The 18,124-nt window shown below is 42.0% G+C and overlaps 2 protein-coding genes across 4 annotated transcripts; one reads left to right on the top strand and one right to left on the bottom strand.

Moving 5' to 3' along the window:
* Positions 1–3,001: 3,001 nt before the first annotated feature.
* Positions 3,002–11,842, bottom strand: mon1a (MON1 secretory trafficking family member A). 2 transcript variants are annotated; one of them, XM_053441988.1, is made up of 6 exons: positions 11,552–11,842; positions 10,881–11,059; positions 6,659–7,042; positions 5,234–5,999; positions 4,966–5,113; positions 3,002–4,047 (listed from the first exon to the last, which is right to left on the bottom strand). In XM_053441988.1, exons 2-6 carry the CDS (start codon positions 11,002–11,004, stop codon positions 3,907–3,909), a joined length of 1,563 nt encoding a protein of 520 aa, XP_053297963.1. In that variant the 5' UTR covers positions 11,005–11,059; positions 11,552–11,842; the 3' UTR covers positions 3,002–3,906. The 2 variants fall into 2 exon arrangements, with proteins under 2 accessions (XP_053297963.1, XP_053297957.1); XM_053441982.1 differs by having other exon boundaries at positions 10,881–11,035; positions 11,552–11,841.
* Positions 10,962–17,105, top strand: traip (TRAF-interacting protein). 2 transcript variants are annotated; one of them, XM_053442006.1, is made up of 16 exons: positions 10,962–11,768; positions 12,535–12,666; positions 12,756–12,813; positions 13,250–13,336; positions 13,512–13,551; positions 13,633–13,760; positions 13,863–13,957; positions 14,221–14,334; positions 14,812–14,899; positions 14,993–15,082; positions 15,163–15,251; positions 15,365–15,520; positions 15,628–15,667; positions 15,756–15,860; positions 15,951–16,001; positions 16,635–17,105. In XM_053442006.1, exons 2-16 carry the CDS (start codon positions 12,569–12,571, stop codon positions 16,740–16,742), a joined length of 1,347 nt encoding a protein of 448 aa, XP_053297981.1. In that variant the 5' UTR covers positions 10,962–11,768; positions 12,535–12,568; the 3' UTR covers positions 16,743–17,105. The 2 variants fall into 2 exon arrangements, with proteins under 2 accessions (XP_053297981.1, XP_053297974.1); XM_053441999.1 differs by lacking the exon at positions 10,962–11,768 and adding an exon at positions 11,992–12,340.
* Positions 17,106–18,124: the final 1,019 nt, after the last annotated feature.

The raw sequence follows: 18,124 nt of genomic DNA, 5'->3' as shown, positions 1-18,124 counted from the left end.
AGTGAACTGTCCTGGTTTTCTAACATGATAATATTGTCCAAAGACACCACCTGCTCGCCAACTTTCAATGAAACCAGTGAGGTGCTCTCCAAAGGGTCTGACCTGAAGATCAACTCCAGAGATACCTCGGTCTGGTCGTCTATCGGAGATGATGACACCAGTGAGGAAGTCTCCTGGAGGTCTGACGAGGCCTCAGACGTCAACGCTGCAGCCACAGCCTCTGACCTGACCATAGTGTCCACTGACACCACCTGCTCGCCACCTTTCAGTGACACCAGTGAGGAAGACTCCTGGAGTTCTGACTATGCTTCAGACAGGAAGAATTCGAAAATTCTTCTCATGCCTCATATGGTGCTGCTGTCGGCAAGTGGAGGACTGAAATATTTATTTATTTATTTATTGGTGGTTTTCTGTTTACATTGTACAAATATTTTTAGTACTCTTTACTACTTTTTTATACATTAAATGGTTTAAATACTTTTTTATACTGTGTAATACGCCTCCTGAGATCTGAGACTCTGTGTTTTTATAATGATGAGACACTGGACTGAAAATACAATTGATACATTTTATTTGCACACTGTAACAGACAACAATTATTCAAGACATAAAAATCCTTATAAATATTAAAAGTATTAAAATGTAGTGTGTTTATGTTCCTCTTGTAAATTGCAGGGAGGGGTTAAGTAATCCCGTTCCCCCTCGATCCACTTCACCTCTTATCTCTACGCTCCCCTCTGCTCTCTAACCTTCATCCCTTCCTCTCCTCAATCCTCCTTCTTCCAGCTCTCCATCCTTTTATCCTGATTCCCCTCCTGTCTCCCAGCTGCCTCCAATCCCTGTCTTCACTCAACCTTCTCTTTCCCTGAAGCAGAATTTTTTACTTTCTACTCCGCCTCCGCCTCTTTCCCTCACACGTCTTCATGCATCACACATTTTCAAGGAAGTGACCAATCATTCGTTCACAGCGTGACAAAACATGATTTGCCAACAAATAGTGGTCCAACATTAGAGCTCTCTCCGCTCGGCTGCAGCAGCGTAACTGTGAGTGTGTGTTGAGAACAGTGGGATTGAGAAACCAGTGCAAGAGAAACTCTTCTAAATTCTAAAGGTCAGTTTACTTATCATGGTGCAGACTGTGAAACAGCTGTAAAATGTCCTCTATGGCTCTGGAGGAGCTCACAGCTCTGACTAAACTTACCCAGATAATATCATTTGGGTTTTCAGTTGAATTGTTGGAGAAGGACTCAACTGTTTGATAACAGGTCACAACCGGGCCAAATAAATGTCTTCACTATATCGTTGGAAAGAGCCAAATCGGTTATTTTTGTTCAGACTACACTGAGAAATCTGAAGGTCTGGACCGAACAAGGCGTGATAGAGAGCTCCCTAAAACTCAAATGTCCAGTGTTGACCGTCCACAGCTGTCTACCGCAGATCTCAGACCTGACGGATTGAAACCCTATGATCCTTAAAATGCCAAATATGAGGCAGGAACCGACCTGTTTTACATTTTTGAGCAATGCATCATTATAAGTTTGCGATTTCAATTTCCTTCCAGCTGTTTTATTGTGAAGGGCTCTCTCCACAGCAGCAGACAACTAGTAAAATTTGAACGTCATATAAAGACCCTGCTTTTGCATGACTCTGTAACAACACAGCAAACAAGTGACTCTAAAGGCCTTTCTCCTTTATACTGATCTTTTTCTAACAAACAGTAAAACATGTTTGATATAATGTGAACATATCTTTGCCTTTGGAACATTTAGTTTTTAAATAAATATTGGGCGAGACAAACTCTCTCTTATTCCTCCTCCTCCTCCAATATAAATTCTGTGCCGTCAGCTTTACATTATTTATGTCTCTTTACCAGGTGTTTTAGGAGATAACCGGACCTTGTGTTGTATCTCGTGGTCACATATTTACCTTAACCCCCTTTTCTTCCATCCCTCCGCTGCTCCCTCTGTAATGTACGAAGTCCCTTCTGTTAATCCCTCTGGCTTCAGATACAGCCACTTGTGCACGCATCATATTTCCACTCCCTCTCTTTCATTAGTCTTTATCCTTCAATATTTCCCAACTGGAAATTTGCACGGTCCTGGTGCGCGTCACTTTTACAAACTGGTTGAATCATCTCTAGTGCCACACTGAACTGCTGAACATTTGTAGAATCGTCCATTTTTAAAGCAAGTCATTTCATTTTAAGTGTTTTCATGTGTTAACTCAAAATCTCACTTGCAGCATTTTCTTATTTTTTTATGTTTTGTCGTATTTGCATGTTTTTGTTAATCCAGCCTGCTGATGTTAAAGCTGATGGGGAAAAGATGCATTTTCGGTAGCAACATGTGCTGCGTCTTATTTTAGTGTAAACCTTTTTAAAAATGTGGAATATGGCCAAAATGGCCACTAAATGCAAAATAGCAGACTTCCTGTGGCGTTTTTCCCATTGCACCTGCAGACTTTTTTGATTGTCTGGTCATGATACACCTGTGTATTGATTTTTGTGAAGATCGATCAATGTGAACACGTTCAAGCCAATTCATTTGTCTGAATAATAACAATAATCCTTACAATAATTTCAATAGGGACTCACATCTGTCAGTGCCTGTCAGTGCTTGGGCCGTAGTAATAGCAATGATGACTCTTTTTTAATAAGCTGCATGATATATTTGTTTCTTCCCTGTACTCACTTACACTGTTTGTATCATGTAAGTGTACAGTGAACTTTGTGTTTAACCAACAGACCATCATTTTTGTCCGGGCCTGTATCTCCACAAACATGACACTCACACACGGGGAAAAAAATCTATATACACAAGTACAACCAAAATGTAGAATGTAGAACAATAAAGATAGGCTAAATAATAAATGTATTATTACACTGAGGGACCACAGGGTTATAAAAACAGGCACCTTTACAACCATTATACAAACTGCTATAGGACTAGTAAGTACTCTTAAGGTAAGGTAGTCTATGTTTAGAATCAAGCCCAACAAACAGTCTGATCAGGAGTCTGTTTTATTACATATCATTAATTTTATAATATAATCATCATCACTGAGATGTGCAGCAGCAATAAGCCTGATCTGTTACAACCTTATATTGACAATGACCATTAGTTTAGGCATGATTCAAGGAGGCAGATGTGGCAATGCTAGATTTCTTAAGCAAAGTCCATAAAATATGACGCATCATGAATGAATATATAGCAGAATAAAATTACAAACCACACAAAATGTCTATGATAAATTTCTTAAACCTTACGGAAAAATGCAAATGGCCACTGGACAGATTCAAATTACACTGACTAGTTAATTGAAACAAAATGACAGCAGTAAAACAAGTTACAGACTCATGAACACATTTCCTAAGAGTGCTTTTTGCATAAAGAAAGTGCATAGAGGTTAAAATGACAATGGGCCTTAAAGTGATTAGTCATCATGTAGAGTGAAAACACAGAAAAAACAGGAATGTTATCGACCATATTTGAACAAAATGTCCTGTAATAATACATTGTACTGCAGCTATTGGTAATATAAATTTAATTTTAGATTTTTAAGAATTAATATCTTTAAAAACCTGAGTGGCAAAATAGGTCTGTTCCAATTAATAATTTATGAAACTATTTGATGATGCTGAGGCTAATTTCATCTGTTGTCACGATCCAAATCAAAATGTATAAAAATCTAGCTAGCTAAAATACAGCTTTAATTTATCTCCATTACACAATCTACATAACCTGTGAATTCCATCTGAGGAACACAGTAGCCAGAGATGAATTACTTTGACAATCACACAGTATGTGGATGCTGGACTACTTCTGCTTCATCCGCAGTTGTTGTTAGCACCGGGCCGGTCAGCGTTCAGGGCTTTGTGGTCCAGGAGGTCAGTCGGCAGCAAAGGGCTCAGTAAGTGAGGGGAGTCAGAATGAAGAGGCGATCCTCTTCCTTCCTGATCCACTTCAGCAGTTTGGTGACGGCAGACACCGCCAGGGCCTTGGTCCCCAGTGGACTGAAGCAGAGGTAGAGCTCGAAGCCGCTCGTCACCTGCACAGAAGACAACAGGAAAAGACTTAGGGCATCATAAAGCCATTTAAATGCAGAGCTCAGTTTCAGCATGAAAAACACAAAAAGGAAACTGGCCTGTCTCATTTTATTTTACATATACAAAGTGCTGTTCTGATCAAGCATATTAATCTTACAGTTGAACATTATCAGAGTAATATAGCAAAAATAATGGGTATAAATCACGTTGTAAAAAAGGGGGAAGAAATGCTTTTTCTTTGATTTCTTTGATTTCTTTTCAATTCATCTTCAATGATTTGGTGCAGACTTTTTCTTGAGTTTGCCTCACACAACAACAAAGCAGTGGGAAATTCTCATGCTCATATTTTTTTTATAACACAGAAGTCTCTGGAGGAGGGTGGGGTGAGGGGTGGTGCAGCAGGCAGAGGCAGGATGTCACATATTAAATCTGCTGTGGAGATCACGTGATGTTGATTTGACACGGGCGTCGGCTCTTATCATCGCAAACTGTCCTGACATCATTGGCGTTGTCGTCTGTTGGTGTGGCACCGCTTTTTCAATCCTTAGATATTTTTCTCTTTGTTTTTATTTTTTTCATCATCTCCTGCTGTGTTCACACATCGGCTCCTGTGGACTTTGGGCGGACTTTGTACTTGACAGGCAGGCGGAGAAAGACTGCGGAAACTGCATTCCCACAGACAGGCCCTGCGGGGAAACTCCGGAGGCTGTGCATGTCTGAAAGCTGCTCTTTGATAATGACCTAATTTAATGATAAGTATATGATGAGGATACACAACGTTGAGTTGCTCTGATAAATGCCAGTGGGTTTCGTAATGTCAAATCATGTGAAATGTGAGATTTGGAAGAAAATCTGTGCAAAGTGTCTTTGAAAATAGTTTTTTAAAAACAGAAAAAACATCACATGTCACAATGTCTTACCCATGCCAGCAGGTTCTCAGTTTCACCACAGCGGTAGAAGTAAGAGAGTGGTCTGGTTGGATGGTGCAAGCAGCTGTGAAGGTCCTGGTACAAACCCATCAACCTTTCCTGTTCTTCATCAGACTGGTACATCACAGGAAACTCTGGACTAGAGGAAGAGGAGGAAGAGTATAGCACTAAGGGCAACACCTGAAGATTTGCACTCATACAGATTTCAACTCAAACAGAAGTTTCACTATTAAATGAATTCCACACACACCCTACCCACCTGGTGTACAGCCCCGAACTCTTTGATTTGTACAGGAAGTGCCTGAGCTCTGGGATGCCGACCTGTGCCACGGAATAACTGGGAGATTTAAGCGCCTCCTTCAGAGCCTGGTAGGCACTGCGCTTACTTAACCTCTCCAGGAACCGCTTCTTGCAGTCAGACATATTAAAAAAGTCCTCTCTGTCTGTTGAAACCAAGATGAGGCAGAGCTGGGATGCAGGCTCCAGGTAGGAAATGTGAGCGTGGAAAAATCCAGCAGTGTTAAACTTTGGCAGGCAGATGGGCGTCCAACCTTCACCCTCCCGGAAGGAGGAGGAGGAGCCGACTAGGTTGAAGACCAGGTGCAAGTCTATGTGGTGCAGGAACTGGTCCTTTTTTCTTATCAGCGTAACCAGCTGGTCGCCCGCCAGCAGGATGGAGAACACTAGGTTTGTGGCTTTGGCGGCCTGCAGGCTCGATGACACCACATCCCTGGCGGAGGTGGCCAGAGGCAGGCAGGTGACAGCGCTGAGCAGCAGGCCGGGGTCCCTGTCCAGCCGAAGCAGCAGGTTGTCAGTGAGATACTCGGAGCCAGCCAGCAGGCGGCGCAGGTCATAGTTCTGCTTGTGCTGGAAGATGTGGTTGAGCTGAGTGAGCGTGAGCAGGCTGACGATCTGGTAATATATGTACTGCAGCTCCCGCAGCAGCTCCTTGTCTGACTGGCATGTCCGATACACGCCCACCAGGACCAGGGGGCTCTTGCTGAGGAAAACCACTTTATAGCCATCTGACACAAACAGATTTCATTAAATAAATTTTAGACCCATTTGTTTTGCATATGAAACGTACCATATGGCAAAGGCTACAATCACACTACTACGTTTTCCTTTGAAAACACATCGACTCGGCTACGGTTACGCCTGGCGTCCACACTATTTTGGAGTTAGAGCTGCTAAACCGGAGATGTTTAGAAATGCTGCTGGCCTCGTTTTAGTGCGAAAACTACATTAGTAGTTAGTCTGGATGGGCAGAAACAGAGATGTTTGAAAACAATGACGTAGACACTTACAACCGCTTGCTGTTTGGGTCTTTTTGGTCATGACGTAGCCTTCGCTGATTCACCACGCTCCTATCTGACCCCTTCGAGAAGAAAACAATCCCGTATTACCAGTGTAGAACGCAACATGGATAATCAATTACAAGCGTTGCGTACCCGTTTGTCTCTGCTAACAGCTGTTGTGAAGTTAAATACAGCATTTTACAATAATACAAATGCTTACATGTGTAGGAGGCGTGCCCAGTGTACGGGATATGCGATTTCAGACGTCTTAGTATGAACGGGGACTAAAACTGATACGGAACCAAAACACTCATGTGGACAGGGATTTGTTTTAGATCGATTTTCAAACGAAAACATAGTAGTACGGATGTAGCCTATATTCTGACCTGCATGGATGGAGCGGATAATGTTCTTCTCAGCTTCTACGAAGGACACAAGGGCTATCATCACTCCCACGGTGCTGGACAGAGCCTCCTCTGTGCCGTAGCGGGTGTAGATCGGCTTTCCAGCCTCGCTCAGCACAAACACGTGTTTTCTGTGGCTCCTCCACGCCTCACTGGAAACATCCTCCTCCTTAGACCTGCTCTCCAATGGAGAGTTGGGTGGCTCCTCTATGTTTTCTTCCCGCACCAGCACCTTGAGCTCCTCCTCTGCATGCTCTCCTTCGGATCTGTCAACTTCATCATCCCTGCGAGCGTCCTTCTCAACCTCTGCATTCAGGTCCTCGAACGACTGTGCGTGGACGAACATTGCACTCTTCTGACCTGCACCTGCATCGATGTAGTGATAAAAGTTGGTCATGTGTCTGTCAGTGTGATGCATGGATGTAAAATGAATGAACAATTAGGCATTTATAACCAAATATACGGTGGCCCTGAAAGGTCAACGAACGGCAACTTAAGAAAACACATGCAAGTTGACAAAACACCTGCCAAAAGAGAAAAGCGCAGCAAATACCGTAACGCGTTGCAAAAAGCCAAACTCGCAGCAAGAAGCCAAACGCGCAGCAAGAAGCCAAACGCGCAGCAAGAAGCCAATATATATATATATATTGCCTCACAAACAGGGGCTTGCTTGTTAGCGCTGTTTATTCAGTTTAACAGGAGAAGACGACATGTCTCTAGATCGGATCATCTTCCGTGATCAGAGCTCACTGTGGCTCTCTCCGAGTGAGTGGGCGGGGTCGGAGCGCCGGGACACACACACACACACACACACACACACACACACACACACACACACACACACACACACACACACACACACACACACACACACACACACACACACACACACACACACACACACACACACACACACACACACACACACACACACACACACACACACACACACACACTCCTGGTATTTCATGATGGCCTGATACGGTGATGATTTAAAAAATGTACGTGACGTTCACTCACGTTCATCGTTACGTTCACGTTAATAATATGAAAACTGATTCGTTAAGTTCAGCGTTCGCTAAACATATGCACAACACTGTACTGTACAGCCACTGCAGAGGGGCCGAAGAGCCGCGGGTGGCCGAACCCTGTGTGGAACCGAATTTCTATGGTGTATTGGACGTTTTTGTGGCAGCAGTGTCCATCACTTTTAGCTGTCCCCTGGAAACACTTCCGTTGTGTTGTGGCCTCTTCTTGCTGCGCGTTTGGCTTCTTGCTGCGCGTTTGGCTTCTTGCTGCGCGTTTGGCTTTTTGCAACGCGTTACGGTATTTGCAGCGCGTTTCTCTATTTGCAGCTCGTTCCGGTATTTGCAGCGCTTTTCTCTTTTTGCAGGTGTTTTGTCAACTTGCATGTGTTTTCTTAAGTTGCCGTTCGTTGAGCTTTCAGGGCCACCGTACAAATGTCTGTTGGAGGAAGTTTTTTGTGCTTCTTATTTTTTGGCCTTTTCCGAGAAAAGCTCTTAAAAGTAAAAAACTTCCCTGACCCCATACCACATCCTTATATCAGGTTTTGGTTTCTGTCCAGTAGTTCTTGCATAATCCTGCTGACTAACAAACAAATACACTACAAACATAACATCCTTGGCGGCAGTAAGAAGAAAAAATACTTCAAGTGTGAACACTAACTGGTTGGACTGGCAAATAATTGCCCCACCTCAACTGAGATCACCACACCAAAACACCTGAGAAACTGTTGGCCTGGCTGACAAAACATGAGAAATCTTATGTGTGCCTTGCTTTACAAGATACTATTGTATACTATGAAACTAAAAAAGTAGAGTTAAAGAAGTTCATTTGGTTGTTGGTTTTTTTACATTGACTCTTACCACCCGTCCAGAGTCAGCCACAATACCCCTTTGATTTGGTCTAGAATTCAAATTTTATTAGAGGGGGAAAAAAAGAAGCACGGTCCTTTTCTACAAATTCCATTTTTCAGAGCAGCCACAGAAATGAATGACATCTGGTCATGACTCATTTAATTTAGAAAAAGAGAAGAATAGAACCACTGTGATAGAAAGTAAGATAACTTGGCCTTAAATGTGATATTCGTGTCCAGATTGAAAAGTGCAAACACGGAAAATGTTACACTTTTTTTTATCATGAGATTAAAAACAAGTCATTGTGGTTTATACGCCCATTTGTTGCTTAGCAACTATTGGTCAGCAGGATGTCTACTCTCTGAACACCATTCACCACCATGAGGGAAGTTGATTACTCTCATACTGTAAGCATGCACGCTCTTGTAATGACAAGTTAAAACGAACATAACTGCAGACATTGACTACTGAAAATATCTTCTGTTCATTTTTTTTTTTTTAAATCATTGTGGATTCAAGCAGCAATCATAGATGTTACATTTTAGAGTGTAGTGCCATCAATTCTTTAGTTTTACTTTTGCATTAATGACACTTTGCAGAAGAGTTATAACTTAGGGTTGATGACGGTGGATCTTATCCATGGACTGATGCATGATCAGCTCCCTCAGAAGGACACTGGCGTAGTGTAAACGTTACCCTTGTGTACTGTACACATATTGGACGTTTTGTGATATAATCCCATGAGGGATGAGCCATAAAATGGCATGAAACCTCAAGAGAAATGACATGAAACAATTTAATTCATTCCTTTGCTTTTCCAAGTCAAGACATCCACACAGACCTGAAACGATAAAGGTGGTCTACTTCCTCACTAACGTTAGCAGGAGAGTCTATCACCTGCAGCAGTTTGGCAGCATTGATGTTGGGGGGAGAAGTGGCCCTGATGGGAGTGTTTCAGGACAAGTTACCAGGGGCTGTTTCAGGAAGACAAGGTAGATGACACTGAGAGTTTCCGGTTCTCTGATGAGGAGAATGTTGTTGAGAAGGTTCACTGTTTCCACAACAACAAGCCTCAAATCAAGGGACAAGGGCCGTTTTTCTTCGCCCTCTAAATCTCTGAATTCTGCCTCGACTCTGCTCTGTGTGCCGTACAGAGGTGCTCGGATGACTTGGTTTACAGAGACTTAATGGAAAACTCCGAAGGATAGTGCAACAGCAGCCACTTTCATCTCAATATTGGAAAATCTGACAAAAAGCTTGTGGTGGACATTCAGTAAAACAAGAGGACCCCGTGCTGCTTCAAGAGGCGTGAGAGTGGAGACAAGTTTCTAGGGCGGCTGTAACTCAACAACAAACTGGACACCACTGAGGCCCTCTACAGGAAAATACAGATTGTGCATTCACACTGACTGGGGAAGTTATCGTGAAGGCCATCTCAAGTCGGGAAAAACTACTTCGGAAAGCTAAAATGTGTGTTCACTAGTTGCCGATGTCATCGCCTATAAATCAATTTATACAATTTTATAGTCAGTTACGCATAATCATTTTTATTATGAACTTGTCAAATGTTAGTTTTGTGACTTGCAAACTGCATGTCCACCTCTCACAAGGGTCTAATACTGACACCTAAAGAGGTGTCAGTTTTGTTGAAACGCTCTGCGCCCAACAAGCAGGTGAGGAAGGCCAGCTCCACCACGAAGAGGAAGCAGCGGGAGAGAAGAGAATGAGAGGGAAGTCCTCTGTACACGTTCAGCCACAGACTCAACCAGCCTTAAAGTGCTTGGGAGGGCTCTTCTCTGCCATCCGCCATTAGACTCTGGAACAAACACCACAGCACCCAGAACCTACAGCCTCCACTGGCTGAGATTCACAACCACACAATACTTTAACTGTCACCACCACAGTATATGGACATTAATATACAAGCAGGCACTGCAAGAGGCTGGACAAAGAACAGATCATCACATGAGCTCACATCAACTCAGATCATAAATTGCAGTGCATGCTGGGCTTTAAAAGCAGAACAGAAGAACTTGTTAGCTTATACATGTATTATACACACATGTACATATATATTGCACATGCATATACACACAAAAGTATTTGATTGTGTATTGCAGAATCTGGGATGTAAGGGTAAGTTTCTTTCTTCGATTCAATGTTCTTTTAACTGCTGTTTCCAGCTGTATTCTCCCTTATAAAATAAGCATTTTATCTGGTGTTAATTTGTTTGATCTTAAAAATCTAGTGGATCTGCTGGGATTTGCTTGGTGCTTCACATGAAGGTGGAAAGTGTCTGCAAGTGGGAGACAACAGAGCCGCCTCACCTGGTTCGGTTCCTTCCACCAGACCTGGAGTGGGGCTGTCCGCCCTCTCAGTGCGGAGGCGGTCCACAGGAGCCAGAGAGCCATTCTCCCAGGATGCTCTCGCCCTCGGGGCTTCACCATCCATCACTGCTGCTGCTTATGGCAGAGACACACACCTGGCAGACCAGACAGATAGAGAGCTGTAGGATCAAAGGTCAACAACTTCACGACTGAGACTGGGATTCAAGGTCAACCTGGTTGTATGGTGCTGTTATGAGACGTGAATCAATCAAAGTTTGATGGTACACAGCACTAACCCTCTGTATTTTCAGACAAGTTGCAGAGCTGAAGCTGATGAGTCTCTTTCCTAGTGTCTGCTGAGAAACTAAACCAGTAAAGATAAGAGCTTCCTGTGAGAACGAAACCGTTTTTCCTTCACACGGACATGTTTCTGTTGTACTTCACGCTTTTTGATTTCATGTTTACACCCTCTGTCTTTTTATAAATCATATAACGATCCTTGTTTCACTCCCTTCAGTCTCAGACACGTCGGACATGCAGATACAGAACTTTAGAAACAGCCACTATAAATGCCAACTGTAGCACATAATCAACAGTAAATAAAGCTATGAAGCTAGCTGTCATCCTCGTCTTCACACGGAACTCCTGATAAATGATTGTAAAGTGTTTACCTTTCATTTCCGGTTCTGTCTACATGAGGTTGGGGAGCTCCACGTTAGCGCAGCTAGCTAACTAGCACATACACAAGACTGAAGCACTTTACTAGCTAGTCAACATTAGGTCGGAAGGAGGAATTGTGGGATATGAAGTTCTCTTCCAGAAGATGCCTTTCGAGCGAGGAATAAACGAGCTCATTTGGTTGGAATTAAATAAAAAATCATTCTAAAGGTATTTTCATCTTTCATGTGGTGTTAGATTAAACTAAGTTCCTTATTTGATGCTGGTGGTGCATTCGTCTTCATCAATCCACTAAGCTTGTTCATTACCAAGAAAACTTGCTAAAAGGGATTCTTCTTTTTCGTATACTTCCTCACACTTTATGTCAATGTTTGAGATGGATAATGTATCTTAAAAAGGTGGGTATCATTGTGTTCATAATTGTCCCCAATGAAACTGTAATGATTAGAAATACAAGTTTTGCTTTCACTTTACTGTCATTTGAAAAACAACTGTGTATGTAAGAAGCTGATATGTCGGAGGATTTGTGGCTGCGCCTGAACGCAGCTTCTTGCAGAGCCAAAAAAACAAAACACAGACGAAGAAGTCAGGGGCGGGGCTTGTGTTTAAACGTACGGCGCGGATACGGAAGATCGTATTGTGTTTGTTCAAGCTAGCTAGTTAGCTTCGGACTCATAGCACAACTTGAACTGGGTTTAACATTGGAATGGCATTTGATAGATACGTGTAAGATGTTTCTCTCCACAACGAAGGACCGTGCAGTATCTTAACATCTTCGTTTGGTGAGTATGGTGACGACTGATAGAGTTAAAGTTGCCATTACTCTAGGCTAACGGGACATTCGCGTGTTGTGGAACGATATCGTTGCATGTGTAGCCCAGTGAGTTTATTTCATATTACGAAAACATGTGTGGAAAGGAGACGTGGATTTGTTTTGTATGTCTACTCTGTTGTTTATTTAACCTTCTTTCTGTAGAGTCAATACAGATACCGACCCTTGCTACTTTAAGATGCCTATCCGAGCACTGTGTACTATCTGCTCGGATTTCTTCGATCACTCCAGAGATGTAGCTGCCATCCACTGCGGACACACTTTCCACTATGAATGGTACAAACAGTCAAATGTTCAACAGCACATCAGCTTCTCTGACACATTTCAACCGCGGCTCACTTTTACCTGTCCTGTGTTTCCCTCAGTCTCCTCCAGTGGTTTCAGATAGCCCCCACCAAAACATGTCCACAGTGCAGGAAACAGGTACAGTAACTTAAAGTCAATTAGAAGTACTAACAAATGAGGCACGCTTATGTTTTCTTCATCAAATAATTATTTCTCAGGTTAAGCCCCCCAAAAAAGGAGAAGCACAAATAAATAACAAGAAAGCACTTAAAGAAAACAACAATCACAAATAAAACGTATAATGAAAGCATCTTAAGAGCTTTCTTGTGTCTGACACATTTTGGTTATTTAACACTTTTTTCCAGACGTTAAAATTAGGTTTGTTTTTAAAGTATCTACATTTATGTATACAAAACATCCCTAATAAAAACATACTATAAGGGAGAAAAGTAATGTTGTTAATGTGACATCATCTTCTAGAAATCAGCGAGCTACCACTAACCCACACTCCTCATATCTGCCGGAAAAAAGAAATGCATAAACCTGTGTGCTGTTGTTCTGTGTGTTTGTGCAGGTCAGCACCAGACACATTATCAGCAAGCTGTTCTTTGATGTTGGTGGAGAGGAGGGGGCCCCAGGCGCAGACCCAGAAAGCTTGCAGGTACCCAATTCACAACAACCAAACACTATACCAGTGGAATCAACGCTATTTACTTACAAATAATGTGAGAGAAAGTTTGCAGAGACACAGAGATATACAGACAGATGCCATAGATTTTCAGATTTTGCCGTCACATCATCTGGATGTCATCTCATTGTCTTTATCCCGTCCTTAGAATGAGCTGGATCGAGTTAAGGTGCTTTTAAGCTCTAAAGGTAAGAAACTAAGCTGTAGCATGATGGCACCTGATACTTTTGAGTGTAAGGTAGTAGTTAATCTGTCTGCTCAATTTGTAGAGCGAGACTGGCGGGACAAACAGAAGGTGATGGACAGTTTGAAGGACACCGTTGACAAGCACAGGAGAGACCTGGACAGCACGAAGAAAGAGATAATGGAGAAGGACATGCTCTGCTCTGCACTTAGAGTACGCTGTCTGTTCTTCCTAGTTCAAATTCATTCTCTATACTGACTGATGCTGTCTCCTGTTCTGATTATGTATCTGTATTATGTTTTTGGTCTCTTACAGAAGCAGATGACTTACCTGGAGACACAGCAGAATGATATTCAGGCTGCCAAGGACGAGATCCGCAGACTCAGAACCAAGATGAAAACTTTTGAAAGGTGTCTGCAGTCACATTATCTAGGGCCACATTTTAATAATCCCTATATTGACCTGTGTGAAAATGTTTTTGAAAATTGTCTTGAACATTTCAATATTGTAAAATCATTATTATTATTATTATTCAATTTAATATACAGATACATACATATATATAAGCAAGAAAATATTTCAGTGAGCATCCTTTGCATAGAACTGTCTCATCTTTCATTCTATAAGAAAGTCCCTGAATACTGGAAACTAACCCTGGCATTTTGTCCCTCAGCCTGGACGTGTTGTTACAGGGTCAGAGAACAGAGGTGGAGTCCATGATCACGGATATGGGTGTCAGCCATGCAGCAATGGAGCAGCTCTCAATCTACTGCATCTCACTCAAGAAGTAAATAGTTCAATTGTGTCTATGAAGTCACTAACACCTAACATACTTTTCTTAACCTATTAAAATATTTCTTGACAGCAGCTGCACAATATTCAGTCAGGCCATCCTTACTCCTGTCTCTCGCTTCCACTGACACATACAAGACACACAGTGACATTGGACACATCTGTAAACCCTGACTGGATAAAAACATTTGTTCTACGTGAACACATGATGTATATTTGTATATGCCTATAGAGCGGTGACGTGAGATCGATCATAAGTGACCACAGGAGACACATTCAGGCCACATTTTATTACCAAGTGTGATACTTTCTTACCACTTGTGATCGCTTCTCTCAGGATGGATGTTGATGCCAGGCCTGGGTCGGGCCGAACTGCCAGCTTGTCGTTTTCAATTCATCACTTTAGTCTTAATTAATGCAGTTTCCCCTGTCATCATTCTCTGTACATTAATCTGCTCCCGTCCCTTTTCAGAGAGTATGATAATCTAAAAGGAAGCCTGAAGTCTTCAAATGAAATGTGCGAGAAGCTAAAGAGAGAAGTGCTCTCCTCCAACTGCAAGGTAAATTGATTTGAGTGAGTGACCAATCCGCATCCAGAGGAAGCGACATTAAACCTTACATTTCTAATGTTTTTTTCTTCTGTATGATTTCAGTTGCAAAAAGCCTCAGTGGGGATGAATCAGTCCAAGAAGGACACGGAGTCTCTGCAGAATGAACTGTCAAATGCAGACAAGGAGATCTCTGTAAGCAAACCTGCCCATTCTTCAGTTTTTTTAATAAAAAAAATATCTTTGTTAATAAATCGACATGTGTCTCTCTCCAGAGTCTGAGGAAGAAGGTGGAGTTTCTTCAGAAGACTCTGAGCACGCCGACGCGGACAAACGAAACCCTGAGTCGGCTCGTCTTCGAAAGGTGCGTGTCGCGCACGCACTGGACTGACATCCCTTAACACTTGTCATGAGTTTTCAATGAAAGCAAAGCCATGTGTGATTGTGTTGATGACGTTCCTCTGCTTTACCTTTCAGCCCGGCCCCTATGGAGCTGAGGCAGCCCCGCCTGCACCAGCCTGCAGATTGCGAGGACATTGACCTCAATATGACCTATGACGTGTCTACGCCAGATGATGTTGCCAAGAGGCCGTCGCAGGTCCCGTCTAAGAAGATGCGTCTTGACCCTCCAGTGTAGGTCTTTTTTGACTCATGTGTGTTTCTCTGTTCTGAGGAGCTGAAACTAGTGAGTTGTGTGTTTTCTAAACTAAAACTGTCTATAAAACCCTTTTTATTTTCAGGATGTCCAGACACCACGAGAAAAGTTTAATTTCAACAAAGGTACTTTTTTTAAAGTCTCTTAACAAGGTCCATTTTAAAATCTAGAATATATTTTTGTGACATTAATATATACTTTTGTGTAACTCAGGCTCAACATGAGGATGCATCCATGGATCTCTTTATGAGGAACTCCCTCCTGTTTAGAAAGAAAACCTTTGGCAGCATGTTGGACCCTCAGAGGAAGCCTGGAGTTGTACGTACAACACAGCCCTCTGCTGAAAATGTTCTAATATGAAATTTGTACTTTTAGTGGTTTGACTAAAGACACCATTTCTTATTTCAGGTGAGAACTGGTTATGATGGATTAGGAGGACGAACTAAATTCATCCAAGCTGTATCCTGCTTTCTGTCTTTTGAAATATTTGTGTTTTAATGGCTGTTCCTCTATTTGAAATAACCCCTGATTAGAGAGTATAGCTTTTTAAATGGTGTTTATGAAGTGCAGTTAATCTATCATTCAACACAAATTAAAAGCTGCACTAGTTATCTTTTATACCGGGTTGTTTTAGGTTTAGACTTTATTAACCAAATTTTAAGCAGCAGCAGCATTCAGCTGTTTTAAACAAAAACAAATATAAACAAACTACTTAAGCTGCTCAGCAGCAAATGAAATCTCACTTAAATTTCCCTCAGGTTCAATAAATCCTTTATCTATCAATCAAGAAGCAAACTGATGATGTTGCAACTAGCTGCTTAAACCTGATTGTAGATTTAGCAGCTCAAGAGTCAGATATTTCCCTTTGGAGTTGGTGAAGATCGTAATTGGGTTTATATCTGATGTGTCAGGTGGCAAATAACACATAAATGCTAATGTTGCTCCATTTTAATATAAATTAATTTGTGTAATACTAGCTGTGGAGATTTTAGATTGCCAGAGAACCGTAACAGATAAAGTGAAATGTAGATCAGAAAAAAATAACTGCTTTAACATGTCCGCATCGTTCCTTAACCATCCACTCCACTCCAGTCTCCTCTATCAGAGATCCGCCCTCTGATGAAAGGTAAAAGGAAGAAGGTGACCAGGCCTCTGCCCAGGATTGAAACGTGCCTGACCCTGGACAGCTTCCTGCAGTGAGCGCAAGCTTCTCCTTCCCTCCCGGACGACTTCCTGGTCCTGCTCTGGCACAAATGTATTGAGTGTGTTAGTCTGAATTTTCTATGTCAAGACTTCAGGCTTCTTTGAGCCTGTTTTTGTAGTTGTATGTCTGTGCCTCAGAGACTAACTTATTTTTGGACCATTCAAAAGTCAGTAGAACAGTATTATGTCCCCGATCATCACATGTCTCTATACTGACGTCTGAAAAATTATTATTTATAATTTTTTCAGACTTATTTAAACTGCCTCCATGAACTCCAACCTATAATGTAGTTGTTTTTTTTAGTTGTAAAGGTCGTGCCGGATGAAAACACAAATAATAAACAATATTTTTTTAATTAAGGTTTGTGTGGGGTCTACAAACAATTCCCTCTTGGCTGTGCTTTTATTCACAAACATTTCACTGAGGTGCGCGCTCCTGCAGAGGGCAGTACAAACAGTGTTTTCTCACATGAGGACATGAATCCCAGTCCTGCACCATGAGGGGGAAATGATCCACGCGTGGTAATGGCTGTAGTTGCTCCAGTTGAAACGGTTGCACGAGAACAGAGGGTATTCCTCGAGACAAACGTTTGTCAAAACACCTTCAGTAAAACCCTGAGTTGTACATAGTAATCAAGTAACAGAAGGAACACCGCAAAATATAAATAGGTAGATAAAGGGACTGGTAGATTTTAGGAATGACCTCATGCTAAATGTATTAAAATGTTTGCAGAAGTGAGAATTTAGAAAAGCTTTCATGGTACAAAATCAAATACAACCGATGCCGTGAAGCTTTCTGACAAGGTTCCCATGCATGAACACAACAGCAGCTTGTCTGTGAGTGGCATCCTGCCACACAAACTGCCTGAGCAGCTTTGCTTGACAATATGGGAAAATGCCAATCATTGTTTTCCTCTGTGGAAAAGTATTAGTACCTGAAGATAAATATCCTGTTAACAACTTGTGCCTTAATGATTGTACACGTACACTGTTGTACTGGAGATTGGATATTGAATAGATCCGCCACAGGTTTGAGTCCAGTGATGAATTCTAACCTCTGACAGGAGTTAATCAAAAATAGTTAAAGGATGTGATGGTGAGTTTTATAAGCTACTCACTTCCAGTGTGATCAGAAGAACCCCCTCCTCCTCCCCCCAAAAAACTTTCAAAAACATTAACATAAAACACACAATCCATGCAGTGCTTTTAGAGATGACAAACAACACTTCTCCACACACATGTACATCTTCCTGTAGGTCAAAGGTCGCTGTTTAAGCTCAACTTCTTTTCTCCGAGACAGCATTTTCCAAGGAGAGTTACAACTAAGCCCTCGGGTAATGTTGACTAAAAAGTGGTCCATTCTCAGAGTGAGTGTTTCT

This window comes from Pleuronectes platessa, chromosome 2 (genome assembly GCF_947347685.1).
Source record: "Pleuronectes platessa chromosome 2, fPlePla1.1, whole genome shotgun sequence".
Classification (NCBI taxonomy): Eukaryota; Metazoa; Chordata; class Actinopteri; order Pleuronectiformes; family Pleuronectidae; genus Pleuronectes; species Pleuronectes platessa.
This window is presented reverse-complemented; position numbering and strand designations above follow the sequence as displayed.

What these genes read in the sequence shown, in the direction of transcription:
- mon1a (XM_053441988.1), bottom strand. Translation starts at nt 11,004, where the DNA reads ATGGATGGTGAAGCCCCGAGGGCGAGAGCATCCTGGGAGAATGGCTCT. An exon ending in GGTGGAAGGAACCGAACCAG is followed by an intron (nt 7,043 to 10,880) that starts GTGAGGCGGCTC and finishes ACATCGATGCAG; the next exon opens with GTGCAGGTCAGAAGAGTGCA. An exon ending in CTGAGAACCTGCTGGCATGG is followed by an intron (nt 4,048 to 4,965) that starts GTAAGACATTGT and finishes TCTTCTGTGCAG; the next exon opens with GTGACGAGCGGCTTCGAGCT.
- traip (XM_053442006.1), top strand. Translation starts at nt 12,569, where the DNA reads ATGCCTATCCGAGCACTGTGTACTATCTGCTCGGATTTCTTCGATCAC. An exon ending in CTCAGAGGAAGCCTGGAGTT is followed by an intron (nt 15,861 to 15,950) that starts GTACGTACAACA and finishes TTCTTATTTCAG; the next exon opens with GTGAGAACTGGTTATGATGG. An exon ending in GAACTAAATTCATCCAAGCT is followed by an intron (nt 16,002 to 16,634) that starts GTATCCTGCTTT and finishes ACTCCACTCCAG; the next exon opens with TCTCCTCTATCAGAGATCCG.